Consider the following 16,403-nt stretch of genomic DNA (forward strand, 5'->3'; position numbering starts at 1 on the left):
GGGGTATAAATCTTAATATAAATAAATAAATAAATAAATAAATAAATAAATAAATAAATAAAGGGGGTGCAAAGAAAATAAAGGGGGTGCAAAGAAAATAAAGGCCCTGCTGCAACTAACTATACATTCCCTTCCTTCTGCTTCCAACTGACTCACAGCTCTTTGGATGAGGGAGCTCTCCTGACTGCAGCCTTCTCTCCAGCCCAGGCTTTCCAGAGAGAGAACACGCCTCTTCCTCCAGCTAGGCCTTTTATCCTTTCCTCCCAGATCCGACACCTCTGGTCTCCACTGAGCAAGTTTTCCCTCGAAAACTTCTTCCCACCCAGTCAGAGGGACAGACAGGGCCCGCGTGCGGGAGTAGGCCAGGTACGTGGGTGCCATCTGACCTATAGGCACAGCCAGGTGCCCCCTCCCTCCACCCCGCTGCTCTTGGCTTCCCCGGTCTGTGAAGGGTCTTTCAAGGGAAGGTGGGCTCAGAGGAGAGCACACCCCACCCCGCCATTCTTGGCTTTGAACCTAAGAGCGTCAGGTTGATGTGGCACCCTGCACACTCTTTGGAGCCCACCTTTGGCACAGACCTCAGCCCCACCCCCTTTTGACTTCCTGGTTCTGCACAGACCTGGGAAGCCGAGATTGGGGCAGTGCGACCTGTGCACTCTTCAGAGCCACCAAAGGCAGGCTCCATCAAGCACACAGGCTGCCACTCTGCCCTGCCCCAGCCTTGCCTTTCTGGGTCTGCCCAGGGCAAGGCCTCCGGCTCACAGACGTCTGGCACTGACCGTGGGGACAGAAGGGATCCTGGGAAATGTAGGCCCTGTAGCTGCTTTAATACAGGCTTCCCTGGAGCCTGTAGGCCTCACTAGGCCTAGGATCATGACAGATGGCTATAGAGGTATAAATGGCAGGGCTGTCCTTGAAGGGGTCCCGATTCTGTGCCAACAGCTGCCATACAAGGAAAGGGTAGGAAAGGACAGGTGATGCATGGGGGAAATGGCAAGGCAGGGATGAGCGTTGCTGTTCTGTGAGCGAGCCGTCCTGGCAGTTCAGTCTGAAGGAGCTGATGGCTCTGAATGCCAAGCAGCCAACCTGTGTTTTGTTCAGAGAAGGCCCCTGCATGCTCAGCACTCAGAGTTGGAGCCGTGGTGGGACTCCCAGCGAGGGGTCTGGGAAGACCCTCAGCGCTGCCGCTTCCTGTGAAGCAAAACCACCAGGGCCAGCGGGTCCGCTGTGGCGCCATTGCCTTTCAAGAGGGAGGCAGTTGAACTAACAACAAGCCACAGAATCGCCTGCTGCCGTTTGTTTTTGTGAGGGTGGCCGGTGGTGATTCCTGCCTGGGAGTTCATTGCTCTTTTTCACTTGCAGATGTTTGGCTCCAAACACTTTGGCGGTGGCAGCCCCGAGGCCCCCCTGCTGAGCAAGTCGGAGTTTGTGGAGAAGGTTCGCCAGAGCAACCAGGCCTGCCGCGAGGGGGACTTCCACAAGGCCGTGGCCCTTTACAGCGAGGCTCTGGCAGTGGATCCGCAGAACTGCATCCTCTACAGCAATCGCTCCGCAGCCTACCTGAAAACTCAGCAGTATGACAAAGCTCTAGATGATGCCCTGAAGGCCCAGCTCCTGAACCCCAAATGGCCAAAGGTAGGGAAGCCCGGCTCTCCCCAGGTGCCTGAGCTCGAACCCCTGGCAAGGACGGTGTCTCCTCTCTGCTCCGCTTGTGGGGACGAGGCCTGGTGCCTGGGAGGCAGCAGGGAGGCTGCTTGGGGCTGGCCTGGCTCTGTGGAGGTGGGAGAGTTGTGCTGTGTACAAATGCGAGGGCGTCTGGCAGGGCTGTCCTGTCTCTCTGTCTCAGGCGTTTCCTCACGGAAGTGTGCCTGCAAGAAGGTGCCTTGACTTTGCAGGATGTGCTTGTGGCACCGCTTGGCCTGCAAGAGAAGGCTGAACAACTGCCTCACCCTTTGTGCATGATGTGCCGGGAGGCTTTGGTGTTTCAGGCCTTGTTTGTGTGGGCCCTGGAAGGCATCCCCAGGAGCTGTGCCTGAGTACAGCAGTGGGTGTGTGTGTGTGGGGGGGGCGCCCTTGCCTTTGAGCAGTCTTTGGGCCTTCCCTTCCGAGGGGGCCAGTCTCCTGCAAAGATGGGCTGCTGTGCCTTTTTCCCTTTTGCAAGCAATGGCTTCTGCACATAAGGAGCCCAGCTGGTGTGCCAGAGGCTGCTCAGTCCCAGGTCTCTGCTCATTTATTTGGAAGAAGCGTCACAGGGCGCCTCTGCAGAGGGTCCCAACAAAAACATGATAGTCAAAGCATGAAGTCAGACCATGAGAACAAGCCAGGCCATAAAAGCAGCTCTGAGAGTCCCAACAAGTTGCCCATTAAAATGACAAATGAGGAGGGAACTCCTCAGTCCAAAGCCTGGTTCAGAAGAGAGTTGGGGCTGGGGCCTGAAGAGGAGAGGGCAGAGAGGTCCAGGAAGCTGCAGGTGTGTGTGGGGGCTTTCCAGAGGCAAGGGGCCACCACTGAGAAACTGCTGCCAGTGGTTTCGTGAGGTCAGGAAACGATCCTGTTGTTCCTCATTATTCTGGGTCATGGCATAAGACTATAAAGTCTCGTTCTTGGTAACGGCTTTTGTTGCATGAGAAGACCCTTGTATGTCTTCACATCTGAACTTGAGTGCTGGTGAGTGGTGGAGTTCTTCCTTAAGAAACTCCAAACCTTCTGGTGCCTGCACACCAAGGGGACTCTCAAAGGCCCCCCCCCCCCCACACCGCTAAGCATTGTCTCCCCTGCTGCGCAGAAGACGCAACAGCGGAAGGGGCTTTGTGTTCTTTGTGTTTTGCTTTCGGTGGCTTGATAGGGGATGACCAGTCCCATAGATCAGGGGTGGCCAACGGTAGCTCTCCAGATGTTTTTTGCCTACAACTCATCAGCCCCAGCCAGCATGGTCAATGGCTGGGGCTGATGGGAGTTGCAGGCAAAAAACATCTGGAGAGCTACCGTTGGCCACCCCTGCCATTGATGATCCTCGTCTGAGGCTCTGCTGGTATTTCCATGGCAACCCCAAGGAGGGCTGTCCCACTGCCTCTGTTGCACTAAAGACGAGAATCCACTGCAGGGATCTAGATTTGGAGGAGGCAGGAAGAACCTTCGCAGCCCCTGTCTGTCTTGTTTTATGGAGAGCTCTGGCGTTAATGAGATAGGCCTTTTCAGTCTTTTTCCAGTTGTAGTTTCCCTTTGCCCTTTATCATGTGGGTGCAGCCAAAGTGGGTCTTCTTGCAGCCTGGGGAAGCTGTCAGCCAAACAGCCAGGTCTGGTTTGCTGCCTCTAGATGTCCACTGACTTGATGGGATGAATTGAATGACTTGCTTTGGCTCTCATGTGCCCCTAGGCTGGAGGGATGAGCCCTCTGCAAGCCTGGCCCAGGGCTGGACTGAGATCGGCAGAGTGCAAGAGAAATCCACCCCCCCCCCCCCCCGCCGAGAACTAGTTTGTTTGCTAGACGGGCTTGTTTGCCAGACGGGTTTCCAGGTGGATGTCAGGATCCATCTTGGCTGCTTCTAGGAGTGCCTTCCTGACTCCTCTGCTGTGCTGGTTGCCGGGGCTGAGGTTGTTAATGGTCTGATCTGTGTTCTTGCAGGTGATGCTGAAAAAGTGACAGTGTTTGCTTAAAATGTTGCACTTGGAAAGACCCTGTTGCAGAGTGTGTGGGGGAGCAGTGATGGAATGAATTGACTGTACAGGTGTGGAGGCTGGAACTCTTGGGGAGCCCTTGGTGGTGAGGAACTCTTGGGGAGCCCTTGGTGGTGAGGAACTCTTGGGGAGCCCTTGGTGGTGAGGAACTCTTGGGGGGCCCTTGGTGGTGAGGAACTCTTGGGGGGCCCTTGGTGGTGAGGAACTCTTGGGGAGCCCTTAGTGGTGAGGAACTCTTGGGGAGCCCTTGGTGGTGAGGAACTCTTGGGGAGCCCTTGGTGGTGAGGAACTCTTGGGGAGCCCTTGGTGGTGAGGAACTCTTGGGGAGCCCTTGGTGGTGAGGAACTCTTGGGGAGCCCTTGGTTGTGAGGAACTCTTGGGGAGCCCTTGGTGGTGAGGAACTCTTGGGGAGCCCTTGGTGGTGAGGAACTCTTGGGGAGCCCTTGGTGGTGAGGAACTCTTGGGGAGCCCTTGGTGGTGAGGAACTCTTGGGGAGCCCTTGGTGGTGAGGAACTCTTGGGGAGCCCTTGGTGGTGAGGAACTCTTGGGGAGCCCTTGGTGGTGAGGAACTCTTGGGGAGCCCTTGGTGGTGAGGAACTCTTGGGGGGCCCTTGGTGGTGAGGAACTCTTGGGGAGCCCTTGGTGGTGAGGAACTCTTGGGGAGCCCTTGGTGGTGAGGAACTCTTGGGGAGCCCTTGGTGGTGAGGAACTCTTGGGGGGCCCTTGGTGGTGAGGAACTCTTGGGGGGCCCTTGGTGGTGAGGAAGTCTTGGGGAGCCCTTGGTGGTGAGGAAGTCTTGGGGAGCCCTTGGTGGTGAGGAACTCTTGGGGAGCCCTTGGTGGTGAGGAAGTCTTGGGGGGGCCCTTGGTGGTAAGGAACTCTTGGGGAGCCCTTGGTGGTGGGGAACTCTTGGGGAGCCCTTGGTGCTGAGGAAGTCTTGGGGGGGGCCTTGGTGGTGAGGAACTCTTGGGGGGCCCTTGCTGGTGAGGAAGTCTTGGGGAGCCCTTGGTGGTGAGGAACTCTTGGGGGGCCCTTGCTGGTGAGGAAGTCTTGGGGAGCCCTTGGTGGTGAGGAACTCTTGGGGAGCCCTTGGTGGTGAGGAACTCTTGGGGAGCCCTTGGTGGTGGGGAACTCTTGGGGAGCCCTTGGTGCTGAGGAAGTCTGGGGGGGGCCTTGGTGGTGAGGAACTCTTGGGGGGCCCTTGCTGGTGAGGAAGTCTTGGGGAGCCCTTGGTGGTGAGGAACTCTTGGGGGGCCCTTGCTGGTGAGGAAGTCTTGGGGAGCCCTTGGTGGTGAGGAACTCTTGGGGAGCCCTTGGTGGTGAGGAACTCTTGGGGAGCCCTTGGTGGTGGGGAACTCTTGGGGAGCCCTTGGTGCTGAGGAAGTCTTGGGGGGGGCCTTGGTGGTGAGGAACTCTTGGGGGGCCCTTGCTGGTGAGGAAGTCTTGGGGAGCCCTTGGTGGTGAGGAACTCTTGGGGGGCCCTTGCTGGTGAGGAAGTCTTGGGGAGCCCTTGGTGGTGAGGAACTCTTGGGGAGCCCTTGGTGGTGAGGAACTCTTGGGGAGCCCTTGGTGGTGAGGAACTCTTGGGGGGGCCCTTGTTGGTGAGGAACTCTTGGGGAACCCTTGGTGGTGAGAAACTCTTGGGGGGCCCTTGTTGGTGAGCAACTCTTGGGGAGCCCTTGGTGCTGAGGAAGTCTTGGGGGGGGGCCCTTGGTGGTGAGGAACACTTGGGGAGCCCTTGGTGGTGAGGAACTCTTGTGGAGCCCTTGCTGGTGAGGAACTCTTGGGGGGGCCCTTGCTGGTGAGGAATTCTTGGGGGGCCCTTGATGGTTTGGCAGCTTGGAGGGACGCCTGGTGATTCTCGTGGCTGACTGTGCTGCCCTCTGGTGTCTCTTGCTGAGCCTGCAGGGTGGCCAGAGCAAGCAGCCGGCCTTGGAGTTTCTCTTGAATGGGGGCGAAGAGGGAGAGACTTACTGGGTGTTCCTTCCTGTGCCAAAGGAGGAGGAGGGCCTTGGTTTTCAGGCTGTGCCTTTATCTGTGAGAAGAAGGCAGGCTGCTCTTCAGAACGTCGAGGCTTTGCACCGAGAGGCCAGCTTGTGCGTCCTGCCCTTTCGTGGGGCTGGGGAGGAGGGAGGGAGGGAGGGACAGCCCTTGTGTGCCTGGACCATGAAGAGGAAGCCCCTGCAGTCATGGAGTTCTTCAAAGGTCCTTGAAGATGACGAAGCAGAGTGGTAGCCTGCTGGCGTGAGGCAGGGCCTGAAATGGAGACAAGCCTTTGGGGTTTTGAGTGTGAAAGATGGCAGCACCTCCCTGGACAGCACACGGCCCTGGAGATTGTCCTGGATTTGAATATTCAACAAGAAATGCCAAATGGCCCATGGTTGTAATCACTTCACAACTGAAAAAGGAATTTTAGCAAAAAAATTTGTGTATTTGTCATATAATATCATTCTCATGAACACGACTCACAGTATGACTAACAATAAACATCGTGACCCGAAACAAACCCCAGGGGTGTCAAACTCATTTGTTAAGAGGGCCGGATCTGACATAAATGAGACCTTGTCGGGCTGGGCCAGGTCTGGCTGGCTGTGTGCATTCCTATTTAAGATTAGGTAGCAGAGAAATAAGAGCCCCGTGGCGCAGAGTGGTAAAGCTGCAGTTCTGCAGTCAGAGCCCTCTGCTCACGACCTGAGTTCGATCCCAGTGGAAGCTGGTTCAGGTAACTGGCTCCAGGTTGACTCAGCTTTCCATCCTTCCGAAGTCAGTAAAATGAGTACCCAGCTTGCTGGGGGGAAAGTGTAGATGACTGGGGAAGGCAATGGCAAACCACCCCGTAAAAAAGTCTGCCGTGAAAACGTTGTGAAAGCAACGTCACCCCAGAGGCGAAAATGACTGGTGTTTGCACAGGGGACTACCTTTACCTTTTTACCTTTAGAAGAGATATAAACTTTGTAAACGACACAGACAAATACAATTAAAGATTTTGTATCTCTCCCATGTGATCCAGGGAACTGGGCAAAGGAAGCTCTTGCTTTTTCTTTCCTTCCTCAGGGGGCCAGGAGGGTGAGGAGCCTCAGCCAGTAGAAGGAAGAGAGGCCTGGCTCATTAGCTCTGCTGTGCGATTGAAAGAGCCTGGTAAAGCAAGCTCTGTCTTGTAAAGCAAGGGAGGAGCCTGGGACAATGGAGAAAATAGAGGTTTTGCTTTGTAGCTCCTGTGTGATTGAGCAAGCCTGACAAAACAAGCTGTGATGTAGAAGGAGAGGGAAAAGGAAGCAGATGACAGCCGGTTGCTCGGGGGGCCTGATAGGAGCTCTCTGGGGGCCTGATTTGGCCCCCGGCTGCATGTTTGACACCCCTCCCCTACATAGAGGGGCTGAACCTCTCACAAAGACCACTTAGACATTCAAACAGAGACCAAACATTTGAAAAAAGTCTCTTCACAAGTGTCCAAAAGTGCAAATTCCTGAAGTGTCCCACATGATCTGGCCACACCCCTCTGGCAACGGCACCATCTTTTTAAAGACGGGGGTGACATTAGCTGCCTTCCAGTCCATGAAACTGAGGAGGTCCTACAACTGGCAGACAATTTAAAAACTGACAAGTCACCAGGCCCAGATGGCATACATCCAAGAGTTCTGAAAGAACTCAAAGGTGAAATTGTGGACCTCCTGACAAAAATATGTAATCTTTCATTAAAATCTGCCTCTGTTCCTGAGGACTGATAAAAGGAAGTCCTTCACCCAAAGGGTGATTAACATGTGGAATTCACTGCCACAGGAGGTGGTGGTGGCTACAAGCATAACCAGTTTCAAGAGGGGGTTAGATAAAAATATGGAGCACAGGTCCATCAGTGGCTATTAGCCACAGCCTATTGTTGGAACTCTCTATCCAGGGCTCTGTATTCTTGGTGCTTGGGGGGCAACAGTGGGAGGGCTTCTAGTGTCCTGGCCCCACTGGTGGACCTCCTGATGGCACTTGGGTTTTTTGGCCACTGTGACACAGAATGTTGGACTGGATGGGCCATTGGCCTGATCCAACATGACTTCTCTTATGTTCTTAATAACACGAAAGTCAATTTTAACATGAAGCTTCCCACAGTCTTTCTGTAGTCCAGCAATGCTGGCTTCCCCTGAAGGTGCAAAGAGACCAACAGGAAATCTCACAATCTAAATGCCACGTCTTAAGTTATAACTGCAACAGGCCTCTGTCTCTTCAAAGAGACAGACCCTCACGCCCCGCTCTGAACGTAGCAGCCCCGTTGCTGCCAGAGAGCGTGAGGGTCGAGAGGGAACAGGGCACCGTGCTGAGGATAAGGGGAATGCGCCCTCAGAAGGGACCTCTTCTTCGGTTGGTGAGCGGGAATCCTTTCGCGCCAAGGAACCATCCCTGAGCAGGGGGAGAGGGGGGGTACTGGTAGTTGGTGATTCGATCATTAGGCAAGTAGACAGCCGGGTGGCGAAACCGCGTACTGACCGTATGGTGACTTGCCTGCCTGGTGCGAAGGTAGCGGACATTACGCGTGTAGTAGATAGACTGATAGACAGTGCTGGGGAGGAGCCTGTGGTCGTGGTGCATGTTGGCACCAACGATGTGGGGAAATGCAGTCGTGAGGTCCTGGAGGAAAAATTTAGGCTGCTAGGCAGGAGACTTAAGGCCAGGACCTCCAAGGTAGCCTTCTTGGAAGTGCTACCTGTTCCACGTGCAGGGCAGGAGAGACAGGCACAAATTAGAAGTCTCAATGTGTGGATGAGACGATGGTGTAAGGAGGAAGGGTTTAAGTTTCTTAGGCACTGGGATGCTTTCTGGAACAAGCGGGAGCTGTACAAAAGAGACGGTCTCCACTTGTCCCCGGATGGAACCAGGCTGCTGGCGCTTAAAATCAAAAAGGTGGCAGAGCAGTTTTTAAACTAAATCTTGGGGGAAAGCCGACAGGAGATGAAATGTCTCTGGTTCGGGAGGACTCGTCTCAAAGAGATGAAGGGTTAGCTACTATTTTTCTACCGGGTAACGGACCGGAGTTGTCCACTGTGAAGGTGACAAACAATATGGACTGTCTGCCAGTGTCTCGAGGCGGCAGGAGGAAGGTGGCGGGCCTAGCTCGCCTGGGAAATTATAGATGTTTGTATGCAAATGCTAGAAGTGTTCGAAGTAAAATTGGTGAATTGGAATGTTTAGTGTTGGGAGAAAACATAGACATTGTGGGAATTTCAGAAACTTGGTGGAATGAGGAGAATCAGTGGGACACGGTGATTCCTGGATATAAGCTATATCGGAAGGATAGGGAGGGAAGGGTTGGAGGTGGGGTGGCTCTGTATGTCAGAGAGGATATACAGTCCAGTAAGGCTGAGATCAGAGAATTAGATTCACTTTTAGAAATGCTTTGGGTTGAAATAGAGGGCCCAAAAGGAAATTTAACTATGGGAGTTTGTTATCGCCCACCAAATCAAAAGAGAGAGGACGATTATAATATGATGGAAGGCTTAAAGATAGCGGCTAAACGTAAAAACTGTGTTGTAATAGGTGATTTTAACTACCCGCAGATTGATTGGGTCAATATGTGTTCTGGTCGAGAGAAAGAGATTGAGTTTCTTGATGCTCTCAATGACTGTGCTATGGAGCAGATGGTCTCAGAACCTACCAGGGGTGGGGCGATCCTGGATTTGGTCCTAAGTAATGCCCAAGACTTGGTGAGAGATGTAAAAGTGATTGCGCCGCTTGGGAGCAGTGACCATAATGTTATTGATTTCACCGTTTGTATAAATAGGGAGTTGTCCAAAAAGACCACCACAAGCACGTTTAACTTTAAAAGGGGTAAATACACTGAGATGAGGAGGCATGTGAGGAAGAAACTGAAAGGAAAGGTACATACGGTCAAAACCCTTGGGGAAGCTTGGACGCTATTTAAAACTATAATCCTAGAAGCTCAGATAAAATACATACCACAAGTTAGGAAAAGCACAAACAGGCATAAGAAAAGGCCTGCGTGGTTAACAAACAAAGTAATGGAAGCTGTAAAAGGTAAGAAGGACTCCTTTAAGCGGTGGAAAACCAGTCCAAGTGAGATTAGTAAAAGGGAACACAGGCTGTGGCAAATCAAATGCAAGACTGTGATCAGGCAGGCAAAAAGGGACTATGAGGAGCATATTGCAAAAAACATAAAGACCAACAATAAAACTTTCCTGAGGACTGGAAGGTAGCAAATGACACCCCCATCTTTAAAAAAGGTTCCAGAGGAGATCCGGGAAATTACAGGCCAGTCAGTCTGACTTCAATACCGGGAAAGTTGGTAGAAACCATTATCAAGGACAGAATGAGTAGGCACATTAATGAACACGGGTTATTGAGGAAGACTCAGCATGGGTTCTGCAAGGGAAGATCTTGCCTCACTAACCTGTTGCATTTCTTTGAGGGGGTGAACAAACATGTGGACAAAGGAGACCCGATAGATGTTGTTTACCTTGACTTCCAGAAAGCTTTTGATAAAGTTCCTCATCAAAGGCTCCTTAGAAAGCTTGAGAATCATGGAGTAAAAGGACAGGTCCTCTTGTGGATCAAAAACTGGCTGAGTAATAGGAAGCAGAGAGTGAGTATAAATGGGCAGTCTTCGCAGTGGAGGACGGTAAGCAGTGGGGTGCCACAGGGCTCGGTACTGGGTCCCATGCTCTTTAACTTGTTCATAAATGATTTAGAGTTGGGAGTGAGCAGTGAAGTGGCCAAGTTTGCGGATGACACTAAATTGTTCAGGATGGTGAGAACCAGAGAGGATTGTGAGGAACTCCAAAGGGATCTGTTGAGGCTGGGTGAGTGGGCGTCAACGTGGCAGATGCGGTTCAATGTGGCCAAGTGCAAAGTAATGCACATTGGGGCTAAGAATCCAAGCTACAAATACAAGTTGATGGGGTGTGAACTGGCAGAGACTGATCAAGAGAGAGATCTTGGGGTCATGATAGATAACTCACTGAAAGTGTCAAGACAGTGTGCGTTTGCAATAAAAAAGGCCAATGCCATGCTGGGAATTATTAGGAAGGGAATTGAAAACAAATCAGCCAGTATCATAATGCCCCTGTATAAATCGATGGTGCGGTCTCATTTGGAGTACTGTGTGCAGTTCTGGTCGCCGCACCTCAAAAAGGATATTATAGCTTTAGAGAAGGTGCAGAGAAGGGCAACTAGAATGATTAAAGGGCTGGAGCACTTTCCCTATGAAGAAAGGTTGAAACACTTGGGACTCTTTAGCTTGGAGAAACGTCGACTGCGGGGTGACATGATAGAGGTTTACAAGATAATGCATGGAATGGAGAAAGTAGAGAAAGAAGTACTTTTCTCCCTTTCTCACAATACAAGAACTCGTGGGCATTCGATGAAATTGCTGAGCAGACAGGTTAAAACGGATAAAAGGAAGTACTTCTTCACCCAAAGGGTGATTAACATGTGGAATTCACTGCCACAGGAGGTGGTGGCGGCCACAAGTATAGCCACCTTCAAGAGGGGTTTAGATAAAAATATGGAGCACAGGTCCATCAGTGGCTATTAGCCACAGTGTATGTGTGTATATAACATTTTTTGCCACTGTGTGACACAGAGTGTTGGACTTGATGGGCCGTTGGCCTGATCCAGCATGGCTTCTCTTATGTTCTTATGTTCTTATGTTCAAAGGGACAATCATACATATTCTATAAGCGGACTATTACTACAGTGTTCAAATCCAGGAACCACATTTATGGTTTCTATGCAGAACAAGGAAGACAGGTAAAAGCAAGCAAAAACCTTTACAATGACATTAAAATCAACATTCAACAATAAGCTTACCACAGTCTTTCTATACATCCGCAGAATGCTTGGCTTGTCCTGAAGGCTCAGAGAGAGCAACGGGGATCACACTTATAGTTTCTGTGCAGAGCGTGACAAACAAACAAACCAAGAGGAAGCTCTCCAGTGACACTGAAGTCAGTTTCAGCGTGGAGCTTCCCCCAGTCTTTCTGAGTGACCACATCTGGGTCCAGCAGTGCTGGTGTTGAGAAGGAGCAACATGAGAGCTCCCCGTCTAGATGCCACTTCACAGATTACAGCTGCTGTGTGTCTCTGTCTCCTTAAAGGAGCACTTGTGCATATTTTATAATGTGAACATTCAAATCAAGACACAACAATTACCATTATTCGCAGGAATATATACATCCAAAAAAATTTACTCATGAAGCATCACAGTTCTATGCTTTAGTAAAGTGCACCAAAAATAACATTTCTGGCCTCAGGGTGTCACTGGACCCGGGCTTCTTGCTGGGTAAGGCTGGTGTAGCTTTTCCTGGGCTAACAAAAATTGCCTCTGTGGTGCACCCTCTAGGTACATGCAGATGATGTTTCTGCAGTGCAGGGTACATGTGTCTGACCTTGAAGGGTGTCGGCAGTGAATGCTGCAAGGAGGATGCTGGCTGGAGGCAGCCCATCAGAGTGGATGCTGGCTCCCAGGTTGCTTCTGGGCCCAGGTCAAGGGGCTGGTGTTGACCTTTAAAATCAGATGTGACTTGGGGAGCAGTGGCGTGGCTAGCTCAGGCCAGCTCAGGCGCATCCAGCCTGGGAAGCCAAGCAGGGGTTTGGGGATGCTACAACTGCGCACTTTATTTCTTTTAGTTTGGTGTGGTGGTTAAGTTGTGCAGACTCTTATCTGGGAGAACCGAGTTGGATTCTGCACTCCTCCACTTGCAGCTGCTGGAATGGCCTTGGGTCAGCCATAGCTCTTGCAGGAGTTGTCCTGGAAAGGGCAGCTGCTGTAAGAGCTCTCTCAGACTCACTCACCTCATAGGGTGTCTGATGTGGGGGAGGAAGGTAAAGGAGATTGTGAGCTACTCTGAGTCTCTGAAATTCAGAGTGGAGGGCAGGATATAAATCTAATGTCTTCGATGTCTTCTTCTTCATCATCGTCGTCTTCTTCTTTGTCGTCTTCTTCTTCGTCTTCTTCTTGTTGCTCATTGTAATCTGTAATGAAATAATTATACAACTCATGGCCCGGTTGCTAACAGGCTACGGACTGGTACCGGTCCATGGCCCGGGGGTTGGGACCCCTCTGTAGACAACCAAGAATCTTAGCAGGAAAGTGCTCCTTTGGAAGACCAGGCAGGTAACACCCCCCCCCCCCACACACACATCTTGAGGGTCTGGTGTCTGCAGCAGCAGCAGCCCCATTGTCAGATCCGTTTGGAGCAGCATTCATTCAGTTGCGTCTGTGGGAGGCAGTGTTGCACTGCATGCAGGTGTGTGCTAGTAGCCGTTTCGGTGACTCTGCCTGTCGTGGCCTGAACCCAACTCCCCTTTTGGCGTGGGTCTTGGAGATGGGGCGCCACTTGCATTTTGACCTGCTAAGCAGCCAGAAATAGGGGGACAAACCCCTGGGATGTCTGTTTTCAGACCGCAAGGCAGTTTTCAGGTGCAAATGTTTGTGGTATTTCTTTGTGCCTTGGTGTTTATTTTATTATTATTTCTATTGTTATGTTTGCAACACAGTCCGTCTCCAGCCCCAAGACCTAGTGTAGGAATCCGATACCTTGAATTCTTTTGACTTTTGAGGAGTGGTTTCTCTGTGATTCCCATTGTGGGGTGTTTGGGGGACTATGGAGACTTTACGTGTTCGGAGGAGAAAGTTCCCTGTGAGCTGCAGGCCTCGAGCGTTTCACCCAGTCCGGCTGGCCTGCAGCTTCTGAGAGGGGTGGGTTGGGTGTTGTGGGAAGGGGCTGACCTGCCTGGAGCTGCTCCTCCCCCACTCCAGCATGAGGGCTCCCCTCCGTCCTGTGGACGCTCAGTCCAGGAGCTGCTGGTGGTGGTGTGTGGGGGGGTCAGCAGAGGAAAGCGTCTGGGAGACAGCAGGCTGGGGTGGTGGAGAGGGGAGGGGCAGCTGCGGCACGTCGGGTCATGTGGGTTGGGTTTCTCGCTGATGAGCAGCATGGAGCAACAGGTTGCTGTGGCTTTGGGAAGTGCAACCAGCGGGGGGGGGGGGAACTGGAGAGACGGTGGAAGAGAGACGCATGGAGGTTTTCTTGCATAGAAGCCTATCTCTGGAATTAGCCACAGGTCCTACTGCCCCGTGGCGCAGGGTGGTAAAGCTGCAGCACTGCAAGTCGGAGCCCTCTGCTCATGACCTGAGTTCAATCCCGGCGGAAGCTGGGTTCAGGTAGCCGGCTCCAGGTTGACTCAGCCTTCCATCCTTCCGAGGTCGGTAAAATGAGTACCCAGCTTGTTTGGCGGGGGGGGAATGTAGATGACTGGGGAAGGCAATGGCAAACCACCCCGGGAAAAGTCTGCCGTGAAAACGTGAAAGCAACGTCACCCCAGAGTTGGAAACGACTGGATCTTCTTCGTGGTCTCTGTGCATCACACTGATGGGAGTAGGCGCCAGCGCCGATCTCGATCGGTAAACTTCAAAAGCTGCGGATTTCCGCGCCGACGTCCCAGTGCGCATGCCCGGGCCCCCCCCCCCGCGCATGCTCACTGGGACAGGAGCGGACATCCCGCCAGTTCTCTTCTGACCGCCGCGCTGATCAGTCGATCTTCTCTGCTACGGTCGGTGAACTTACCCTTGGATAATAATTTTTTCTTCTATTCTTCTTAGTTAGATAGTTGTAGTTATAGTTGTCGTTATAGTGTAGTTTTAGATAGTTAGTAATAGTTGCGGGAGAGCGGGGGAGTTTTTCCCGCCCTTCGGGGCCCCCTCTCCCTACTTTCGTTTTTCCCGCCGTTCGTTTCCCTCGTATGGAAAGACGGTGGGGGTTCTTTCGCCGCTGCTCCTCGTGCGGGAGTAAAATCGCCCCTCCGGACGGGCACGAACTGTGTTTGCTGTGCCTGGGCGAGAGGCACCGTCCTGACTCCTGTCCTCATTGCGCCAAGTTTTCGCGCCAAACGAGGAAGAACAGGGCAGCCCGACTTGCAGCGGCACTGATGGAGCAGGCTCTTTCCCCTCGTCGCCAGCAGGCTGAGCAGGCGGAACAGCCCTCCGGTCATTCCGACCAGTCGGCACCGAAGTCGGTCGACACCGACCAGACCCCTCCCGACACCGACCGCCCTAAGAAAAAGCCGGGCGATGCGGTAACCTCGGGATCCTCGACGCCAGCTAAACGGCGCAAGGAGGAGAAAGGGGCATCAGCTGTAAAGGGGAAGAAGGACAAGAAACAGAGACACAAATCGGCGCCGCTCTCCGCGCCGGTGTCTCCCGTGGACCCTACGGCTCCGATAGTCCCTCCGCTAAAGCTCTTCGCGTCCCCGATACGCCACTCCGACACTCCTTTAGACTCGAGGTCGACGCAGCTGGTCATTTCGGACTCTGATTCGGACATAGAATCGGGCCAGAGGGTCGGTACCGACCGCAGCCCTCTCGGCCGAAGCACCCCTCGACAGCGAAGCCCACTGGTCAGACCGAGTGATCGGCCCCGAGACCGTTCAGCCAGCAGGTCACGATCTCCTCTCGGCAAGGACGAAGGCCGATCGCCTCGTGGAGCCCCGTCCCACGTCCCATGGGACCAGAGGCAATGGCAGTATTTGTATGGGGCTTACCCAGTACAACCTCATTACCCATGGCTGCCGCCGCGACAACCCGAATGGGACCAAGCTTCTGAGACATCTTACCGGTCCCGCACGTCTTTTCGCACGGTGAAGACGGCACCGTCGGCGTCGGTGTCGAAACCCCTAGAGCCACGCACGAAGGAGCACGACTTCGCCCCACCGTTAAAGCCGAGGTCGACCCCGACAGCCCCAGCATCCCCATCGAAGCCGGTGCAGCCATCGGACTTGTCCGACTCCCCGGACGAGTCTCCCAGGTCGCCGGGGGGTTCGTCTCCTGACGGAGGACCTTCGTCGCCGGACGAGCCATCGCCACCGGGAAAGACCTCGGACGAACAGCCGATCTCGCCATCGGAGGACCTCAAGTCCTACGGCGACTTAGTAAAGCGGATGGCTCACACCCTCTCGCTCCCGACGGTCCAGCCACAACCGGTCGTTACCGATACGGTTTTCGACATCGTGCAACAGGACACTTCCACCGCTGTGGCACTGCCTCTGACCAATGTTATGTTGCAGACTGCCAAGTCCTCATGGGACAAGCCGGCGTCCACGCCTGTGTCCTCTCGCAGGCTGGACCATATGTACAGGATCCAGGAGTCATCAGCAGAGTTCCTGTACGTGCACCCGAGACCGAACTCAGTGGTAGTGTCCTCTTCGTCAAAGGCGAAGAAGACCCATTCCACGCCCCCCGATAAGGAGGGTAGGAAACTGGATGCAATAGGAAGACGGCTTTACACCACAGGCTCACTGGGAGTCAAAGTTGCAAACTACGCAGCCTGTATGGGCAGATATCAATATGCCCTATGGGACCAGGTCTCCACCATTCTTGGTTCCATCCCGGAGCAGGCGAAGGCCTCACTGAGAAAGCTGCAAAAGGAGGGCATGGCCCTCGCAAAACAGCAGCTGAACTCAGCAAAACACTCGGGGGACACGTGCGCCAAAACATTGACCACTGCTATCGCCCTCCGCAGACATTCCTGGCTCCGTTCCACGGCACTGCAACACGACACGCAGGCTTATGTGGAGGATCTACCGTTCGATGGCTCGGGATTGTTTAGCTCAAACACGGACTCGGTCTTGCAAGAGTTAGACAAAAGTATAAAGACATCTCGGAACCTGGGAGTAACAAGCCCCCGCACTCCAGCCAAGAGACAGTGGCCAAAGACGTGGCACAAGAA

The 16,403-nt window shown here is 53.2% G+C and overlaps 1 protein-coding gene across 1 annotated transcript in view; it reads left to right on the forward strand.

Annotated features, from left to right (window-relative positions):
• The first annotated feature begins 1,362 nt into the window (after positions 1-1,362).
• Positions 1,363-16,403, forward strand: part of TTC28 (tetratricopeptide repeat domain 28) — a 110,450-nt gene continuing 95,409 nt past the window's right edge. Inside the window, exon 1 of the mRNA XM_060249014.1 lies at positions 1,363-1,635. Within this exon, the coding sequence (XP_060104997.1) occupies positions 1,363-1,635 (273 nt within the window). The remainder of the gene's footprint in view (positions 1,636-16,403) is intronic.

Source organism: Heteronotia binoei, chromosome 11 (genome assembly GCF_032191835.1).
Source record: "Heteronotia binoei isolate CCM8104 ecotype False Entrance Well chromosome 11, APGP_CSIRO_Hbin_v1, whole genome shotgun sequence".
In the NCBI taxonomy this organism is placed as follows: Eukaryota; Metazoa; Chordata; class Lepidosauria; order Squamata; family Gekkonidae; genus Heteronotia; species Heteronotia binoei.